Source organism: Astyanax mexicanus, chromosome 6 (assembly GCF_023375975.1).
Source record: "Astyanax mexicanus isolate ESR-SI-001 chromosome 6, AstMex3_surface, whole genome shotgun sequence".
In the NCBI taxonomy this organism is placed as follows: domain Eukaryota; kingdom Metazoa; phylum Chordata; class Actinopteri; order Characiformes; family Acestrorhamphidae; genus Astyanax; species Astyanax mexicanus.
The window spans coordinates 22,776,158-22,797,384 of NC_064413.1; the positions used below are offsets into that span (position 1 = coordinate 22,776,158).

Below are 21,227 nucleotides of genomic sequence, written 5' to 3' on the forward strand. Positions count from 1 at the left end.
CAAAGTTAAGACAGGACACAATCTGCATTTTTATTAAGCACACAGTTGGTTTGATCTGTGTGTTTTAATTCAGATGTGTATTTTTAACCAGCTATCAGAAACAATGTCATCACAGTTTACATGGTTAGCCTACCGTTATACCTTTCTTTTAGAAAAATCCGCTTATGTCCATAGGTGTTTTAAAGTCAGCTGCTGCTGCAGCCCAATGTTAAAAACTTGTAGAGGATAGGGGGGGGGCGGGGCAGCTTGCCCCACTCACACTAACTCTCCTCCATGCTCCGCAAAATCAGCAAGCTTATTGGCTGTTTCTGTTAATTAATGTATTACTGAACATTTACGGGAAAACGGCGGGAAAGAGGGGTAATATGGCAGTTTCCAAAACGGGTATTACTTTCACGCATACTCAAAAATGCACGGGCCTGTTTTTAAAAATAAGTCGGTGGGAATTAAATATTTGAAATATTATTTTCTTTTTGTGAGAAAATTATTAAAAATTTCAGTATAAAAACTAGTAAATTTTCACACAGGTTTTGTTCAATTGCTCCATATAAATCTTTTCATTTTGGACTCACTCAGGAGCGCCCTCTAGTGTCTGATAAACCCGGAGAATATTCTCTAGTGTCTATTCTCCTCTATAGAAGTTCTCTGATCTCCAGGTTCTCAGTCACGCTTGTGTAAGAGTGGACCTTTTCTCCACAGCAGCCCCTGTGGTAGCCTCCACACACACACACACACACACACCCTTCTGTTCACCTCTCTCTGGAAAACTCGGTCATTTTGGAGTCCGCTCGAGCTCAACAACATGGGTAGGTTAACTAAGCAGATTAAGTGTTTTTTGCGTAATTATAATGCAGCGATCAGAAGGCCAGCTGTGTTGAGTCTAACGTTAAAGTCTTTAGTCTAAGTTTCTTAGTCTGGTTTATTGCAGTATTGTATTGGTGCTGGAAAGATTCCAGCAGAGTTGTGCAGGCTGTTGTACACTATAGCTTGGCAAATTTCTGTAAACTCTCACAATACTGGGCAGATATAAACATATTTTAATCCATATGTATTGATAAGAGCAGGTAGAGGTGGACAATAGATCGATATTTTATCATATTGTGATACATTTTCTTATCGTATCAGTGCACAGTTACATACAACAAACGACACTTGACACTTAAACGATATATCATACAACCATAGTTGACAAGCAACGAAACGATTATTTTAGCTTCGATCTTAGTTTCAGCTGTTCTTAAAAGATACAACTAAGTGGCGTTGACAAAATATGAAGCTCTTGATACAGTCATATGAAAAAGTTTGGGCACCCCTATTAATCTTAATCAGCCATTTCAGTTTGATATATCTAATAACTGATGGACACAGTAATATTTCAGGATTGAAATGAGATTTATTGTACTAACAGAAAATGTTCAATATGCATTAAACCAAAATGTGACCGGTGCAAAAGTATGGGCACCCTTATCATTTTATTGATTTGAAGACTCCTAACTACTTTTTACTGACTTACTGAAGCACAAAATTGGTTTGTTAACCTCACTGAGCTTTGAACTTCATCAGGTGTATTCAATCATGAGAAAAGGTATTTAAGGTGGCCAATTGCAAGTTGTTCTCCTATTTGAATCTCCTCTGAAGAGTGGTATCATGGACTTGTTCAACATAGTTGTTCAGGGGAAGGATACAAAAAGTTTTCTCAGAGATTTAACCTTTCAGTTTCCACTGTGTGGAACATAGTAAGGAAATGGAAGACCACAGGGACAGTTCTTGTTAAGCCCAGAAGTGGCAGGCCAAGAAAAATATCAGAAAGGCAGAGAAGAAGAATGGTGAGAACAGTCAAGGACAATCCACAGACCACCTCCAAAGAGCTGCAGCATCATCTTGCTGCAGATTGTTTCACTGTGCATCGGTCAACAATACAGTGCACTTTGCACAAGGAGAAGCTGTATGGGAGAGTGATGCAAAAGAAGCCATTTCTGCAAGCACACCACAAACACAGTCGCCTGAGGTGTTCTTTTGCTTTTGCACACCTCAGGCGTCAGCTTTTGCACACCTCAGATTAATAGGGGTGCCCAAACTTTTTCATATGACTGTCTTTCATTTGTATTGCAGTCACCTTAATACAATTAAAACTGTTAATTGTATTCTAATTCTAATTTTATTGAATTTTAGAAGCATTCAAAATGTGAATAAAAGTTTTGAGGAGGTGTTTGATCTCCTCTATTAAGTTTCTGCAACATAAAGTTCATTTACATTTACATTAGTACAGATAGTAAATAATAATAAGTAAATATTAACTTTTTAAATGTTATTTTTTTCTTTAATAAACAAAATTATCTTAACCAATCTAGCCCTGTGTGAAAAAGTGTTTGCCCCCTAAACCTGATAACTTGGTTGTGCAATCAAGCTTTACCGATAACTGACAAGGAGTCTTTCGCATCTCTGTGGAGAAATGTTGGTCCACTCTTCTTTACAGAATTGTTTAAATTCAGCCACGTTGGAGGGCTTTCGAGCAGAAACAGCCTGTTTAAGATCATGCCACAGACTTTGAGTAGGTCACTCCAAAACCTTAATTTCTTTTTTTAAGCCATTCTGATGTGGACTTGTTTATCAGCTTTGGATCATTGTCCTGCTGCAGAACGAAAGTACACCTAAGTTTGAGGTCACAAACAGATGTCCTGACATTCTCCTTCAGGATTGTCTGGCAAACAGCAAAATACCTGGTCCCATCTATTACAGCAAGTTCTCTAGGCCCTGAAGCACCAAAGCAGCCCCGGACCATCACACTACCACCACCATGTTTTACGTTCAGTTTGATTTTCTTATATTTGTTTAATATCAAAGTTTGTTTGATAATCTGAAAAATGTAATATGACAAAAAAGCAAAAACAAAAGAAATGGTTAAGGGGCAAATTATTCAGTATATCACAATATATTTGAATCCGGTTTTAATCAAATTTTATAAAATCTGAATAAAGGAATGCAATTAGAACAGGATCAGTGGGATCTGACAACACAATTACAATTGCTATCTAGTGGGTGGTGTTTAAACAGAACACTAAACGAACCACTGTCTTTACATGTAAACTAATAATCAATACTGTGTTTTGGAAATTGATGCAGTAATAAAAAACTCAGGGTATTTTGACCCTTCCATTCACCTGTGACTCAGCATAACACCAGCCATCTTGGATGTTTGATATAAATGAATATATAACAAAATTGTCTGTTAGTGTTGTTCTCAAATGTGTTAAGCAGTCTATTAGAGACAGTGTAAAAAGATACAGTGACTTCAGAGAAGGCAAATGCTAGCTGTCGTTCTCTCACAGCTGATGGCATTGTGAGATGTTGGTGGTCTAGCGTAATAAATGGTAATGATGGGGATTAATTTAAACATTGTGAGGGTAGGGGAGAAAATAGAGCAGAAACAATTCGGAAGAACAGTAATGCAAAAAAACAAAAACAAAATAATAATTCAAAAGGAGATAAGGATCTAAACAGTGTAAAAATATAGCGTCTGATTTTTAGTGAGGGCCAGTAACAGTAGCCTTTAGTAGTCTTCCTTTACTATTAGAGGTATTGATCATAGTAATTCTGTTCACTGGAACAGTGAGAATGTGCTGTTGTTTGTGTTGTGCTGGATTTGTGGGAAAACTGACCTGAGAATAACCCTCTCTGATGATGTTTATTGTGGGAAGGATGTTGTACAATCTTGGCGAGGTTCCCTGCTTCCTGCACTACTGTGAAATTGCACATCTGTTGTATTTTTTAAATTAACCCCTTAAACCCAAGTGTTATATAGTAAATAACATCAGTCATTCAGTAATAGTATGAAATAAGTTATGTATTTATGATAATAAACAATAGAAAGGCGGACACAACTAAACAGATGAACCATAAATGGGAAGAAGCTGGAGCCAATGTATGTGACCGAACCGTAAGAAATCGCCTAAAGGAAATGGGATTTCAATACAGGAAAGCTAAAAGAAAACCATCATTGACACCTAAACAAAAAAGAACAAGACTGCAGGGGGCTAAGGAGAGGCAATCATGGACTGTGGATGACTGGATGAAAGTTATCTTCAGTGATGAGTCAAGAATCTGCATTGGACAAGGTGATGATGCTGGAACTTTTGTTTGGTGCCGTTCCAGTGAGATTTATGAAGAGGCCTGCCTGAAGAAAACAACCAAATTTCCACAGTCCTTGATGATATGGGGCTGCATGTCAGGCAAAGGCACTGGGGAGATGACTGTGGTTAATTCTTCTATCAATGCACAAGTTTACATTGACATTTTGGACAGTTTTCTCATCCCTTCAATTGAACAGATGTTTGGAGATAATGAAATAATTTTCCAAGATGACAATGCATCGTGCCATAGGGCAAAAACAGTGAAGGCATTCCTTGGAGAAAGACACATTCAGTCGATGTCATGGCCTGCAAATAGTCCAGATCTCAACCCAATTGAAAACCTGTGGTGGAAATTGAAAAAAATGGTCCACAAGAAGGCTCCGACCTGCAAAGCTGATCTGGCAACTGCTATCAAAGAGAGTTGGCACCAAATTGATGCAGAATACTGTTTGTCACTCATCAAGTCCATGCCTCAGAGACTGAAAGCCGTTATAAAAGCCAAAGGTGGTGCAACTAAATACTAGTGATGTATTTAGAATCATCTTTTGTTTATCTGTTTTTCATGATTCCATACTTTTTTCCTCAGAATTGAGTGATTCCATATTTTTTTCCCTGTGGTTGGTCAATAAAAGTAACATTCACTGACTTCCACAATGTTTTTTCTTCATTTCTTTGAGTGTTCCTGAAAGCCAACAAGTTGCACTTTGGAATGACCTTATTATTGTATCATGTTTTTGATCAGAGTTTGTTTTACAGAATGAAATGTCTGAAGGAGTGCTCATCCAAGACTGGTGATTCCATACTTTTTGCCAGGGGTTGTATGGTCATTATATCTATTATATCTATTATAATCTATTTTAATAGATTATACATGAAATAATAACTATATTGTCTTAAAACTTTATTTAGCATTTTATCTACTCCTGCCATCCAGAAAGAGTTACAGGAACATCAGAAGCAGAACCACCGACACAAGAACAGCTTTTTCCCAAATGCTATTAGACTGGTGACAATAGCAACACCAACCACAACCCGAACAATGCACGGACTAAATACTGACCACCAGTGCCACCAGCTCAGAGACTGTATGTACTCTGTACTTTAACACTTGCACTATTTCTATTATATATAATATACCTCTCTGATGCGATGTGGATTACACTAAACTATCCTTGCAATAAACAACCTTCTGCATCAGAGATCTAGCCTAACAGTGTTTCGGTGTACTGTACAACCTATTATCAGTATAAGGATAAAAAAAAAGTTGAATAAAACAAAATAGAATTTTACCATAAAATATTAGTGTCAAAAACATGCTGATACTCCACTGTCTTGTATTAAAAAAACACCTTCTTTATCATGGCTTCTCCAGGATTGACATGCCAACGATTACTCGCACAATAATGTGAAATAAAGTAGGACACCCAATTAAAACCTTCACAGTAGGGGTGGGTGATATGCCCATAAAGTAATATTACAATATTTCATGGAATTTTTGTGATAATGATACTCTTGGCCAAAAGGACAAAACGATATGGAATGGCACACCCCTAACTGAGATAGATATATAAAATACAAGAATGTCATCAGATTTTTAACAGAAGTCATAATACTAATAATACACTCCAAATATCTCCATATATCCAGGATTGAAGTAAAATGAATGATACTGGACAAATATAATCTGTCTCTAGTAGATATATCATGGGAAATGAGAACATTGTGATTTTTTTTTTGCTAAAAACAGCAAAAAAATAGCAGTATCCTAATAAGATATTTAGAGGTGGGTGATATGGCACAATATGTCAGGGTATAATATTGTTTATGATATTTAAAAATGTTGGCGATATTACGGCATACGACACAATATGGCACACCCCTTCTTCACAGTGTCTTAATTACATTAAGATCCAGGCTTTGATTGCCAATTCTGGAACCCTGTTTTGGGTTATTGTCATTTTGCATGGCCCAACTTTTCAGGTACATGTGCTGCAATTGGTTTTTGGACAATACTAATAAATGTTGGTGGTCTTTTTTATTCCTTGCAAGAAATATGCATTTTTTGTTAATTGCATTTCACAACTTATGTTTAAAGAGCCACTAAACCATAAACTATATTTTTTCCATTAATAGCTGAAATGTGTTCCTTTGAAGTAATAAAACATACCAGTCCTGCTTAAAATTTGTATAAACATTTTCTAAACTAACCTAAAAAAACATTTTGCTGCGGCCATTTCCGACTCTGCAGCACCCTCAGATTCAACTGTGCTTTATGTGTGGATGATATGTCTGTGTACTTTGGTCACAATAAGCAGATCAGCCAATAATAATACCCTCCCCCCTTCTGACGTCCACTATCAGAGGCACACCGCTGCTGTTACAGCTTGGAGAACCAGGGGCCTCATGTACTAAGACTTGCGTGGACTTCCTACTAAAATGTTCCGTACGCTCAGACCTGAAAAGTTCCGTACGCACAAAAAAATCCGGATTTATCAAACCGTGCGTAGGCAGAATCCCACGTACTTTCTCAATCAACTTGAAATCAAGCGCAAATGCACGAAAACAACACACCTGCCATGACTCCTCCCTCAATTACGCAGAGTATAAAGTTATAATAATAATAATAATAATAATAAAAATATTATTATTATTATTATTATTATTAATATGATATACGCGTAGCGTATAATTACCCATGTTTTAAATTGTATTATTCTAAGAGGGATAATAAATGATTTCATTTAAATGCTTTAAATGAGTTGCTTACCAAGAAGCCACACGTCACACACGGAACGCTTGTTTTCTTATCCTCCTATGCTCTTGGTAATCTAAAACGGCTTATAAGCCAGTCATCATCATGGGCCAAAAAAACATAATGGTCACGTAAAATGCGCTCTCAATGAATGTGGCCATTAGCAATATTTTCCAACAATGCCAACGTTGCCAACTCCAACAACTTCAGCGCAAACTTTTATGCATGTTTATATAATCTAGGCTAAGTGGAAACACGTTGAACGATTATTTATGTAAGCCCATGAAATTGTCTGATTTATTAACTTTATTTTACCCAGTAATGCTGACTACAATGTGTGCATAAAGGATATCTTAATAGTTGTAATTTCAATGTATCGCCTCTAAGTGTCGCCAAATGACAAAAACACAATACATACGTAAAAAAAGGCGGAACGCACTTTCTCACGTTCAAGTCAAATTTAGTACATCTGACCGTGAGCGTGAAATATGGCGTATGCAATGTTTTTGTGCGTACGCATCTTTAGTACATGAGGCCCCAGCTCTTCCTCCTGCCCTGCCTCTAAACCCATACATGTGACATCATGTGACCTGCATTGTTTAATATCGCCGAAGAATTAACATTTGCAATGTAAATATCATGCAGCCATAAACTATATAGCATTACTCTACCTCTTAAGTCCACATGCTTCTTTCACTCTGAGTGATTGTTTTGTATCACTCTCAAAATTTCACAGGGGTAGCTCCAAGCATGATTTATCTTTACTGCAATGAACCTCACACTCCACCTGTAGGGGGAGCCTATTAACGAAAAAAAAAAGCATAAATCTTAGTTTTTAAGGCTAATACAAATTCATGTTGGAGTATTGTACAGGATGACTTTTATATTGCATTGTTTCTGTCTGCAGCATCAAAATGCTCAGGATGTGGGCCAGGATACAAAAGCCCTCTTGATGCTATGAAAGGTGAGTGCAAGACAATGCTTAGCAATTTTTAAAACCATTTAACCAAAGATGCAAGTTAAATTTTTGTGTCTGAACTTGTGTCTGAATTTTCACATAGGGCCTCGAGAAGAGATTGTTTACGTGCCCTGCATTTACCGCAACACTGAAGTCCAAAAACCTGATTACCTGGCAACAGTAAATGTTGATCCTAAATCCCCCAATTATTGCAAGGTAATGTGACTTTTAAGAAAGAGACTGGAGGTAATAATGTTGATTTTGAGTTTGCATTGAATTAATTGTTATTGTTATGGCAAAAATACCCTTGTATATTGTCCGTGGTATCTAAATCCTGGTGCTTCATTTATAAAACTTGAATTACACAGTTAAACCCATCTTAACATAAAAAGTATGTGAACCCCTAGGCTAATGACTCTTCTAAGAGCTAATTGGAGCCAAGATGTGATGAGATTGGATGTGTTGGTTAAATCTGCCTTGCCCTATAAAAAACATACACCAGTTTTGTGTTTGCTGTTCTTAAGAAGCAAAGGAAAACATTAAACAAGAATGGAGTTCATGGGAGTACACCAGAGAGGAAGCCACTGCAGTCCAAAAAAACATTGCTGCACATTTGAAGTTTGAAACCAAAATTGAGTTGCTTGGAAGGAACACACAACGCTATGTGTGGAGAGAAAAGCCATGACACGCCATCATTAAAACCTCATCCCAACTGTAAAATATGGTGGACAACTTAAGACTATCTGTTTGTCACATGAAGCTCAACAGAGGATGGATGATGCAACAGGAAAGCGACCCAAAACATAGAAGTAAATCAACTTCCAAATGGCTTAACAGAAGAAAATACGAATTCTGGAGAGACCACAACCCAATTGAGATACTGTGGCATGACCCTCAAGAGAGCGACTCACACCAAATCTCCCAAGAATGTTGCTGAACTGAAACAGTTTTGTGAAGAGGAAGGTTCAGAAATTCCCCCTGACTGTTGTGCAGGTCTGATCTGCAACTACAGAAAAGAGGTTTTTGCTACCAAATGAGGGTCAACCAGTTATTAAATCCAAAGGTTCACATACCTTTTCCACCCTGCACTGTGAATGTTAACATGTTGTGTTCAATAAAACAATGAAAACATAATTTTTTGTGTGGTATTAGATTAAGCAGACTGTGTTTGTCTATTGTTGTGATTTAGAAAAAGATCAGAACACATTTATTCACCACTTTATGCAGAAATCCAAGTAATCCCAAAGGGTTCACATACTTTTTCTTGCAACTGTATTTGCTTCTGTGTATTGTATTTGTTCAGGTGATTCACAGGCTGCCCATGCCCAACGTGAATGATGAGCTGCACCACTCAGGCTGGAATGCTTGCAGCAGCTGTTTTGATGACCCCTCCAAAAAGCGTAATCGGCTCATTTTACCATCTCTCATCTCCTCCCGTGTCTACGTAATTGATGTGGGCACAGACCCCCATGCCCCACGAATTCACAAGGTAAGACTTAAATCTGTGTGACCCAAAAACCCGTAGAATGTTCCTTTGGGTGCTTTCACACCAAATCCAACCAAAATAGCCGGTGAGAAATGTGCCATGAACCATTGTGCAGACCAGTGAGAACGTAAATTACTCGATAAGAGGATTTTTCTGTGTCTGAATTAAATATATACCTTGGGCCGCTTCGTTTACAGTGTCAAAGCACTTTTTAAGATAGTTTGAATTTTATGACCAATTTCAGGAATTTGAGGCATGCTATCATCACCCAATAAACAATAAAAGAAAAATGGTGTTATTCCAAAATATAACGACCTTTCATGTGCATGTGCATCATGCCGCAGTATGGATGCAACAGATTATGCCGATGATTCCTGTATCTGCTGTAACTGTAGATTATTTATAAACATAAATAAAGATAAATCCAATGGTCATTGTACTGCATGATTTTCATGCATTTGAAGACAGTCAGATTCTGGCAGGGAGGTAGAATTCATCACAGGAGAATTGACAACATGCTGCACAACCCTTCTACAAGCCAATCAGTGTCAAGTATTGAGAGACCCAGACCATCTAGTTGACTGTTCATTGAAATACAGTGTAAAACCAAACTAACTGGACCAAATGTATACAATGTAATGTAATAAAAACCCACATCTTGGTTAATACAATAATTCAGACTTTCAGGTGTGAAAACACCTTTAGACGTACACAATGTACACAGGAACGTGTTTAATGGTTTCAACACGATTAGGTTTGCCTTTTGAATTTAAAGAAAAGCACATTTTGACCATTTTCTATCGTTTCTTTTAGACAGTAGAACCTGTCGACATGTTTTGGAAATGCGACTTGGCCAATCCTCATACATCTCACTGCCTGGGCAGTGGCCAAATTATGATCAGTACCCTGGGTGACCCATCAGGAAATGGCAAAGGTAAGAAAGCAGTTCATTGTTCATTGAGCTGCAACCTAGCCTATAGAATAGTGCAGATAGTATACGTGGTATGGTGGGAGGAAGGTGAGTCCACCGAGTTCGACCCTAATTTGGGCTAGGTAGTGTTCTCCCTTGACTGTGATTAGGTGATGCTCATGAGGGGAACATAACCAACACAACTTAAACACAGCTTGCTGGCCACGGGAGAGAGACCTTGCCTCTGGACTGACATGTAAGTTGAAGCATTAGGTGTTAAAAAAGAGAGACTTAGCAAGAAGTATTGTGCTGAGTGCTTCAGTTATTTTTTTTGTGTTTAATGTGTTTGTGCTTAGTCTCTCCCTGGGCCGACATCACACTAGCATTGCCAAGCATTCAGTAAGACACACAATTCATGGTTAAAGCTACAACCAATGTTGAGGTGTATTGAATTTGAAAAAACAAAGTGTATTCTATGAAATATTTCAATTTAGTTCAATTAAATGTAATTAATATAGCAATTTCTACAACAGAAGTTGTCACAAAGCAGCTTTACAGAGAAAAAAAGTCCACGCCTCTTATGAGCAGCACCACAGAGATGCCAATTATTCTGGTGACAATAGTGGCAAGCAAAAACCCTCTTACATTAAGAGGAAGATACCTTAAAAGGAACATAGACTCAGTCAGAGGAGCCCAACCCCCTCGGGTTGACCCGCTCAGTACAAACAAATAACAAACAAATAACAGAAAAAAACAACAGTACAGAGAGATAATGTGGAGCTATAACTAATGTAACATGTACTAATTTATGACACAGCAGGCAGTGGAGAGCCAGGCAGGGCAACATCAGGAACAGGGCATCTCGATACATGTAAAAGAGAGAGATTGAGAGCACAGAAAGGCAGAGTGATTGAATTAGTTTTGACTGGATTTATGTAAAATAGAGAATGTAAAACATTATCAGAGTGTGATTATCTAATGACCTAGCAGATCTGAATAAAACAGCCTAACTAAAGGGAGAGAGCCAGAAGGTAACATAGACAGGGAACAATCCTGAAACACCGGCATCTACCCACTCCACCGTCCACAAACCTGAGTGACCGTGTGCAGTGGGAGAACAACAGCACCAGCATCTCAGTTTACCACAATTCCCTCTGTCCATGAACCCCTGAATCTGCAGCCTTATCTAAAGGGAAAAACATTCATTACCAAAAGCTAAACTAAACAAGTAAGGTTTTAGTCTAGACTTAAAGATTGAGACTGTGTCTGAGGTTATTCCAGAGTTGAGGCGCTTTATAAGAGAAAGCTCTTCCTCCTGCAGAGCTCCTCTGATTTCTGGAAACTACTAAGAAACCAGAACCCTAAGATCTGAGTAATTGTGGTGGTTCATAATAAAAGATAAGATATCGTAAATACTCAGGAGCGAGCCCGTGTAGGGTTTTATACGTTAACAAGAGAATTTTATAGTCTGTGTGAAATTTGGCTGGAAACTAGTGCAGTGCTGATAGGCCTGGGCTTATATGATCAAAATTTCTAGTTTAAGTAAGGACCCTGGCTGCAGCATTTTGAACTAGTTGAAGTTTATTTAAGTTACTGCAGGAACATCCAGACAGTAGCGCATTACAGTAATCTAGCCTTGAGGTAATGAAGGCATGTACTAATCTTTCTGCATCATGCAGGGATAGGGCATTTCTTAGCTTGGCAATATTACGAAGGTGTAGAAAAGCTGCTCTAGTAACATTAGATATGTGTTTATCAAATGCTAGATCTGAATCCATGATATCGCGAAGATTTTTAGCTGCTGAACCAGGTGTGACGAAGAAGTCGGCCAGATTTAATATTAAGTCTGATAATTTATTTCTAGCAGCTTTGGGGCCTAATAGGCGAACTTCTGTTTTATCACTATTTAATAGGAGAAAGTTGTGCGACATCCATGATTTCACATCTGAAATATATAACATAGATTAAATGCATTTTGTGTGCATTACATCTGTAGTACAGTTTTGATTAACCTGCATATGGAAAGTCCAAACAATACATGTTTTTAAGAGATAAGGGCAATGGATTTTAACCTGTGGGCTGCGGAGGTACTGCAATAGGGCTGTAGGCCAAAATATTTTTTTTTCTGTTTTGCAAAGTAAAAATTGTTTTAAATAGATAAATAGTTCAGCAAATGTTATCTAAGATGCGAAGTTAATAAATAAGATAATGCAATTAAAGCTATGCACGGCTAAAATTAGAAGCTCTGCATGGCTCAAATTAAAAGCTCTGCATAGCTAAAATTTAGTTTTTTGGGACAGAAACAAATAAATAATAGTTTGAACCCGTTTTACTACATTAACAGACACTTATAAAACCGTGGCAGTTGGCAGAAAATAGTTGATGGCGGCCTTCTTATGTATTGGAGGAGACATATGCCTGTGTCGGGGCCATTTTTATGATGAGGACCTTGTATGAACAGGGATTGGGTAATGGGCCTTCCAAGTTGAGGAGAAAATGGGGTTAAAATTAAAAAACATAAATCAATAGATAAAATTAACTGAAATAATCAAGCATAGAATTTTCTTTCTTTTCTTATGACTTTTTTTTTTAGGTGGGTTTGTGTTGCTGGATGGTGAGACATTTGAATTAATTGGCAACTGGGAGTTACCTGGTGAAGCACGACCCTTTGGCTATGACTTCTGGTACCAACCACGCCATAACGTCATGATAAGCACTGAATGGGGAGCACCAAAAAGGCTCGCAAATGGCTTCAATCCTGCAGATCTTGAAGCTGGTATGTGTAAATATAGGTGTGTGTTTCTGTGTTTGTCTGTGTGTGTGTTTGTCTGCATGCATACAGTTATTCTGTTGTATAGTTTTTGTTTTGTAGTAGTCATTTTAAATAAACCCAGTATTGTGAATTGAATTTAATGAACAGGAGATGAAGGATGAAGCGCTGGAGCAGGTGAAAAAGTGACAAGCAGCAAAGCAGAAACTGGAGAAGGTCAGGGAGATGTCAGATGAGCTTTGCTCTGAAAAGCAGAGGGTGGAGAAACTAGAATGTGAAGGGTGGATGCAGACTGAGTCTACCACAATAAAGGCAGAATTCAGTGTAGAGCAACAAATCATTTAGCACAGCTGAGTGTATAATAGTTATAACCAGAACTGTCTTGATTATAAATAAGCTTCTTTTTAGAAAAGTCTCTGATGAAGGACTACTGCTTATGCGTTCTGTCTGCCTTATTCTGCTTTCTTTATTCTATCAGATCACCTTGTCTTCTGCCTTCTTTACACTGATAAAATTTCAGACTTATTTTTGTGCAACTAGTATCCCATAAAAAAATTAAGCTTATTATAAAACATTTCATAACTGTTACCTTCAGTGTTGGTCATACTGAGTCTTGAAAGTTTAACAAAAAAATGCTCTTAAATGTCCTACCTTCAGTATTTTAAGGCGTTTTTGATATGTAAAAAAAAAAGTAGGTATGTAACTTTGATTGTTATAATAATACCCCAATGTGGTTTTACAAACCCACTTACAAACCTATTAATGTGCCTCAGAACACTCTGATTTTCCTTTTAGAGAGGGCTTAATAAGCTCTACATTTATTGGCTGGATTTGTAGTGTAGCCAAGATGGTTCACAGGACCATATAGCATAGCACATCATAAACTTTTTTTGTTTTGTTTTTTGTTTTAGAATATTGTAATGGAGAGAGAATGTTGTGAATGTAAATTATTTATTTTTAGCCTAGCATGGTTGAAGTTTTGGTTATGCCAGATTTATTTTTATATGAAGAGAGAGCAGTGTCTGTCTAATTACTCAGCAATACAGTTTTTCACATGTAAACTGTAAGTTTATAAATACTGTATTTGATTTTTAATGTTGTGGTGACATATTCTATGTAACATAAAAAATAGAACAGTTTGAAAACTTGCATTTAAGTTCTGTACTTTTTGTACATTATCTTCATTCTGATTTTTTCTATTACATCACAACCCAGTTTGATGATCCAGGCATCTCTGGGATGATCCAGGCATATTTTAATGGATCACAAATCCATTCCAAATCCTTTGTTTGACCTCTTCACAGTTGTGTAAGAGGTTCCATAAACAGATGTCATTCGCAGCCTGCAGCAGAGAGGCACTTTTTAGATGGTAACAAAGCAATATACAATGCTGCTAGAAAGTTTGTGAACCCTTAATCTACAGTTTTCTGTATATATTAAATATATTATTTAATTAACTAAAATCTCGGCCAGGGCTCTAAAATGTCGCAGACACACGCATTGTGCGCAGAATTAACTCTGTTTTCTTTTAAAAAACAAAAATTTTAATAAATAACGTTGGATCAAGTCACTATAGCCACCATATTTACTGATATTTAATTTAATCAAGAGAAATCAGGCAAAAAGCTCTGCGCCTCTCTCTTTTTTGCAGCGCGGAGCTGAATTCAGAGCGAGGCTTGTAGTGTAGTCATGTAGTGTATGGACAACAATAATGATTAACTATTCTTTAAAATAGTGTAATTGCATTATTGTGTTGTTATTATTATATCAGTGGCATAAAATGGTCTTAAAATGATAATAATTTTGTTTTGTTGCAATAAATTCCAGCACGAGACATAAGCACAGGTAAGGGCTACCTGCAGGGCTGCCTCCATTACTCCCTCCCAAGGGACTGTGAGCTCTGCCAGGATCACTGTTTTGACTGAGGGGGACCACAGGATGATGTCTGGTCTCAGAGAGGTCGTGGTTATCTCTGGAGGGAACTATAAAAAATGAACTATAAATTAGAGTGACAGACCTAATCAGCACTCAGTTTATTTTAGATGGCATTGTACATTATTTACATTTAATATAGAGATATTTTTGCACTATTCTATTGAGCCATTTAATGTAGAGCTGGCAGTATCAGATACGAGTAAAGTGTGCTAAAAATGTAGCTTTCTGCACTCATAATTTTTTGTGAAAGTGGTTTACCTTCTTTGCAGGTCATTATGGGCAGTGCCTCCATGTGTGGGACTGGAACACTCACAAGCACATCCAGACTCTGGATCTGGGAGAAGAGGGTGCAATACCTCTAGAGATCCGTTTCCTGCATGATCCTGCAGCAGCGGAAGGCTACGTGGGCTGTGCACTGCAGGGAACAGTCTTCCGCTTCTATAAAACTCAGGCATGTAATTTCTACAAGCAGTCTGTCATGAAATCCAGCTGCATTATATGAAGGCCCCACTACATATAATATTTCTGATTATGGTGATTTATTCACTCTGAAAACATTTTATATGTCCCTCAGAAAGGAGATTGGGCTGCAGAGAGAGTAATCAAGGTTCCTGTTAAAAAAGTAGAGGGGTGGATCCTGCCTGAGATGTCAGGTAAGGTTTTTTTTTTTTTTTGGTTTGGTTTTATTTTGGCCCGGCATGTTTTGCTGAGACATGTTTATCTGTTTTATCAGGTCTCATTACTGACATTTTAATCTCGCTGGACGATCGCTTCCTGTACTTCAGCAACTGGTTGCATGGTGACGTTCGACAGTATGACATCACTGACAGGAGAAATCCCCATATGGTGGGCCAGGTGAGCAGGCAGAAGTACATTTAAAGAGTATGTTTTATATCGTCATTGCCAGATCACAAATAAAAGTCTGTCTGGCTGATCTGTGTGTAATAAAAACTGGGTTCTTACATGGGTTAGTTTTATTCTTTTATCTAGAACTACCTTTTCACAAAGCATCAGACAATCATCAGAACGCAGAATTGCAACTCTTAAAATGTATTAGGTATCGCTAGTCAGTCACATGCGGTATATATAAGCCCCCTCACACTAATAAACTGCACCCAGGTGACTGTGGTTTCTATTGAAGATGACACAGTATAGACCCTTAGAAGAGCCATGTTGTGCCTTTGTTAGATGTTGTTTTAAAAAAGTGGATAGGAAAGTGGATTGTAATTGTTATTTATTGTTGTTTAGGAGTGGTTTAAAAAGTTTTTTCTTTCTGAAGGTCTTTAGGCAGTCAAACAGGGGATTGGATTTCCTGCATGCAGTCTGACTAGAATCTAGGACCATTAAAGGACCATTAAAGATTATATTATTTGTTGTAACTCATAACATAGTTAGGATACATCATCAGATATTAAGGCTACATGCTCAGTTTAAGCACTGATATCTCTTGTCGACAGCTCTTATTTGAACTGTGCAGTACGTAACTGAAATCTGTGTAGGTTTTATCCTCCAAATCTGCCCACCGCCATCCCCCCAGTCACATTTCCATGCTCAGGGTAGCCAGGTGTAGTTGTACATTGCAAGTAAGAGTGTTTTTCTGGCTTAAACTGGAAATATCTGCGCAAAACTGAGCTGGACTGAGGTGCAGAGATTTCGACACAAGCACACTATTGATAACTGTAAACAAAAAAGCCACGGGCCTAAAAACCTAAAAATAAGTTCACTCTAAATTTGTTGAAAGCAATAATAATACACTAATCCTTCTTAAAATGTTAAAGCTTGCCTCCTGCTTACATTTTTTGCGACGGGTGCCCAAACTTTCCGTACATTTTACTTGGTGTATTCGTTGGAAACACCAATTATCATTGCTTTATGTGAACAGTTCTTTGAAAGGTGAAAAATGTACAGATGAATGAATAAAAAAATAATATTGTTGCAATTACACACAACTTCTAACAAGAAGTTAGAAACACATTTTTTGTTCTACTACTAACAGATAATTTAGCATAACTGGAAATAGGCTCAGCGTTTTGTTCCAGTGCCGATCATCTGCTCTTTCTATTAAACTTCTTTCAAAGGTCTTTCTTGGAGGCAGTATTCAAAATGATGGCCCTGTCAAGGTATTGGAGGACTCTGAGCTGGACAGTCAACCATCTCCAAGGATTGTGAAGGTACATAAATGCTTGGTTGTTAGCAATTATTATTAAATGAATTGCATGTATTACATGGTTTTAGATAATGCTAAAATTAAGGTTAAAGTCTAAAGTACCTCTCAAATTGAAGAGAACTGTGTTCTGTGCATCAGGGTAAGCGGATAAAAGGAAGTCCACAGATGCTGCAGCTGAGCCTGGATGGCAAACGGCTCTACGTAACCACATCTCTGTACAGTGCGTGGGACAAGCAGTTCTACCCTGAGCTCATCAAGTAAGACCCACAATTTTAGACCATTTCATTTAGAGGGATTTGGCTGGAGGGTTCTTCCATGTTCACTCACTTGTCTGCCCTGTCTGGTATTGATGTATGTGTAAACATACAGCTTAGTTCAGTTAAACTTAATCTTTAAGATGCGAATGTTAAGTCCATAATGAACATTCATAAAAGTCCATGATGTGATTAGGGAGCTGGTGTAGAATAACCATGGAGCAAATTTATTATCACTAAAGTGTTGTATATATTGTCATAGTAAAATATTTCATGATTGCGTGTGCTCTTTCTTTTTCCTAACTTCAGGTACGGCTCAGTAATGATGCAGATTGACGTTGACACAGTGAAGGGTGGCTTGAGGCTCAATGAAAACTTCTTGGTGGATTTTGGAGCAGAGCCTGAGGGTCCTGCACTTGCCCATGAGGTCCGATACCCTGGAGGCGACTGCACCTCTGACATCTGGCTGTGAAGCAGCTGCTCACACACTTATTCCTCTCACATTTGCTTATATTACTGTCTTTTTCGTTTTTCCAATATCAAAAGATGACTGGTAAAATATGAATTGCAGCATTCGTTAATGTGTACTGTGGATTCAGTAAGTACTCAGACCCCTTAGATTTTTGGGGGATTTGATTTTGAAGTAGTATAATTGACATTTCATCAGTTTACACTTAATCTCTTCTAATGACAAGTATGAATTCTTCACATTTAAAAAAAACAGCAAAAATTATCCACTCCAAAATAAAAGTCATAACAAGATAAATACATGGTATTAAAACCTAAAATAGCAAATAAGAGTAGAGAATAAAAATGTAAATAATTTAAATAATAAAACAAAGTTCCTTTCCTGTATTAATAGATCTGCAACTGGTCCCCATCATTTTAAAAACGAAAACTGAAAAATGAATTTGCAATTTTGCTGTAACATCCTGTTTGCTTTGTTTGCTGTAATCATCTTTAAGGTGTGTCTAAAGCTCAATAGATGTCCACCCAAAGCAATTTATATTGATTGATCATCAATATAAAGTGGAAAGGCACACCCCTGAATAGATCCAAAAGGATCCACATGTTACACTGGTGTGTCAGGTGAAGTTAAAGGAACTTACAGTAGATTTTCTTAATGAGCTTATAGCAAGACATAGATCAGGGCAAGGATATAAAGCAATATATAAAGCTTTGAGTGTTCCCAGTCAGTAGTAGAGGCAGGCGATATGGCCTTAAAATAATATCATGATATTTCACGGTATTTTCATGATAACGATACTCTTGGCGATATGACAAAACAATAAATTCTAAAAGAAACGTGGGCGTAACGTGAAATAAACCAATCAGTGTGTCACTATCCATCCCCTTTAAGACACAGCTGTGCACTGACTTCTGTTCATTCCTATTTAAAGAGTGCATAGGAAACTGCGCCGTCACGCTGTGAAGATACACCTGCAGCTTAGGGAAGAGTAAAGTTATTCTTTATTCTGTTTATTGTTTATGTAAAAACTGGGTTTGCAACACTGAATATTAATCAAGCAATAGATTATTTACACTGAAGGAAAAATGTGACATTTTAAAAAGATCATACAAATTTACATAAAAAGGAAATAATTTATATCTTATGAAGAAAAAACTAGTAGCAGTGAGAGTAAAGTAAAATGATAAGAATGATAAGAGATTATCAAATTTATATCAATAAACTAAGAACATGGGAATCATTGGGGGAAAAAATATATATAATAAATATATATACTATTTGATCAATAAAAGGATAAAAATAAATAAAAATAAAATATAAACTCATTAAAAAACTCCTTTAAAACAATCACAGGCTTTCTGCACAGAATAATAAATGTTTTAGTTAGTTTCAGTTTCAAATCATGAAAACATCTCACCAAAACCTCTTTATATTTGACAATATTTGACTAACTTACAGATCCTTACTCATTTTTATTTAACTGAACTGAAAGAGAGCGAGAGAAAGAGAAAGAGAGAGAAGCACAGCGCATTTTGCATGATTTCTAGCTATGTGAGTTTAATAACATGAATTTTACTATACTTGTCCGACCTTATTTATTAAAACGTTTTTATTTTTTTTAGAAGACAGAGGTTATTCTGCGCGCAATGCCGTGCACGCTGTGCCAAGCTCCACTTTGCGTGTCTGTGAAATTTTAGAGCACTGGAGAAGATTTAAATTAATAAATTCATATATTTAATATTTTAATACATTTGCCCTGGTGATAAGAAATGAATGCTAACTTATAGCTTTATATTTTTGTGTATTTCAAATGTTTTAAGTTTTATATAATTGACGGGCAGCACCACACGCCTGGGTGACAACGTGCTTTATTTTTCAGATATAAAAATGAAGTTCAGTTAAATAATAGCAAAGTTAAATAAAATAAATTTATGTTCAGTCAACGTCCTTTGGGGGATCAATCGCGCAATCCGTTTTTCCACCACCAAGATAGAAACATGCCAGAAATTTACCTGAACACATGTAATTTTCAGACCACCAACGCCCATCGGCGTTAATATATTCTAAAAGTCCATTGCTATTGTGAGGACGCTTGTGCAAGGCGTAAAAAAATAGACTGTTGACGGGGTGTACGATGGCAACGCGCCATGCTACATGCCTTGCGCGGGGTGTTAGATAGGGCCTATGGACATTAATTCAGAGAAACATGGTGGCGGTAGCATCAAGCTATGCAGGTGCTTTTTAATATCAAAAAGGGGGGGGAGCATTGTTCAAAATGCACGCAAAATCACACTGCGACACCTTTTAACACAACAATGAGTTGAAATATGCAATCAAAGTTCTGTTAGAGTTCTTGTAGCTGTTAGTTGTGCCAGTGATGTTTAAGGGATATAAATAACAATTATATTTACTCAAAATCAAATTCATCGACATCACAAATTGAAGAAAATGTGTCTGTATAATTTCTGAATCTTCGAGCATGAAGGGTCCATGTTGTAATAACCTGTTTTGCAATAAGAAGATGCAAATGTATTTTTGTAAAACTACATTTTTGTGTACTAAAAGAAACAACAGTTATTACTTTTGTTATGAACTTTTCAGTAAATAAAATTAAGCTACCAAAAGTTTCCTTGTCCACATGGTAATCTTGGAATATCTTTATACTGCTTTGTTTTCAAGGGACTGAATACATTTGCTAGATGTTTAGCAATTAATAATATTAATTTCTCCTAATATTTATCGTATTGTCTGTGGCAAAATAACAAGGTAATTAAAATAATTTTAGGAAATCTAAATGTACCTTTGACACAAAACAGTGTTAGCATGAACAATTTAAAATGTTTTAAACTCTCTAAGTCAAATACATTTACATCAGTTTCACTAGCATTGTCCTTCCTGAATAATCTGAAAAATATAAAGTCTTATAAATATGATCAATAATATTGATTATATAGAATCTTAAGATGTTATTTTAAGTTTTAAGAGCCAAATGGCAGAGTAATTTGACTCATTAGCTGTGTGTTGTTGCATCATTTGGGCATTCAGAAAAGAGCTACCAAAAAGGTGTGAGTGGCACTTAGCATCTGTTGCAGTTAATGATCAACATTAAGGTCAAAGGAATGTCTGCTACCACAGAAATCTGTGTAGCAGTAGGCCAGGAATGGAATTGCAGTGTTACAATTGCTTGAAACCTGAGAACGGGTGTGTTCATTGCTTCCTGAGGACCAAGGCCTATCCTGTTTGTAAAGAGTAGATTTTCATGCTCTGGAATGGAGATTTAGAGAGCTCCGGTGTAAAATTGATTTTTGGTGTAGTAAAACATGATAGAGTGTACTAGCCTTTGTTAAATAGCCCACATCTGCTCTCCTGTAACTTTTTGAGATCCAATAATTTTGT

At 37.0% G+C, this 21,227-nt stretch overlaps 1 protein-coding gene across 1 annotated transcript; it reads left to right on the plus strand.

Annotated features, from left to right (window-relative positions):
* Positions 1-716: 716 nt before the first annotated feature.
* On the plus strand, positions 717-20,455 carry selenbp1 (selenium binding protein 1). Its single transcript, XM_049480569.1, has 12 exons — positions 717-806; positions 7,790-7,846; positions 7,944-8,056; positions 9,144-9,329; positions 10,140-10,260; positions 12,830-13,012; positions 15,211-15,392; positions 15,516-15,594; positions 15,675-15,796; positions 17,020-17,112; positions 17,247-17,365; positions 17,672-20,455. Exons 1-12 carry the CDS (start codon positions 803-805, stop codon positions 17,832-17,834), a joined length of 1,422 nt encoding a protein of 473 aa, XP_049336526.1. The 5' UTR covers positions 717-802; the 3' UTR covers positions 17,835-20,455.
* Positions 20,456-21,227: the final 772 nt, after the last annotated feature.

Bases quoted from the DNA above. Each gene is read 5' to 3' on its own strand.
- selenbp1 (XM_049480569.1), top strand. The intron at 9,330-10,139 runs GTAAGACTTAAA...CGTTTCTTTTAG, and splicing joins ATGCCCCACGAATTCACAAG to ACAGTAGAACCTGTCGACAT. The intron at 13,013-15,210 runs GTATGTGTAAAT...CCTTCTTTGCAG, and splicing joins TCCTGCAGATCTTGAAGCTG to GTCATTATGGGCAGTGCCTC.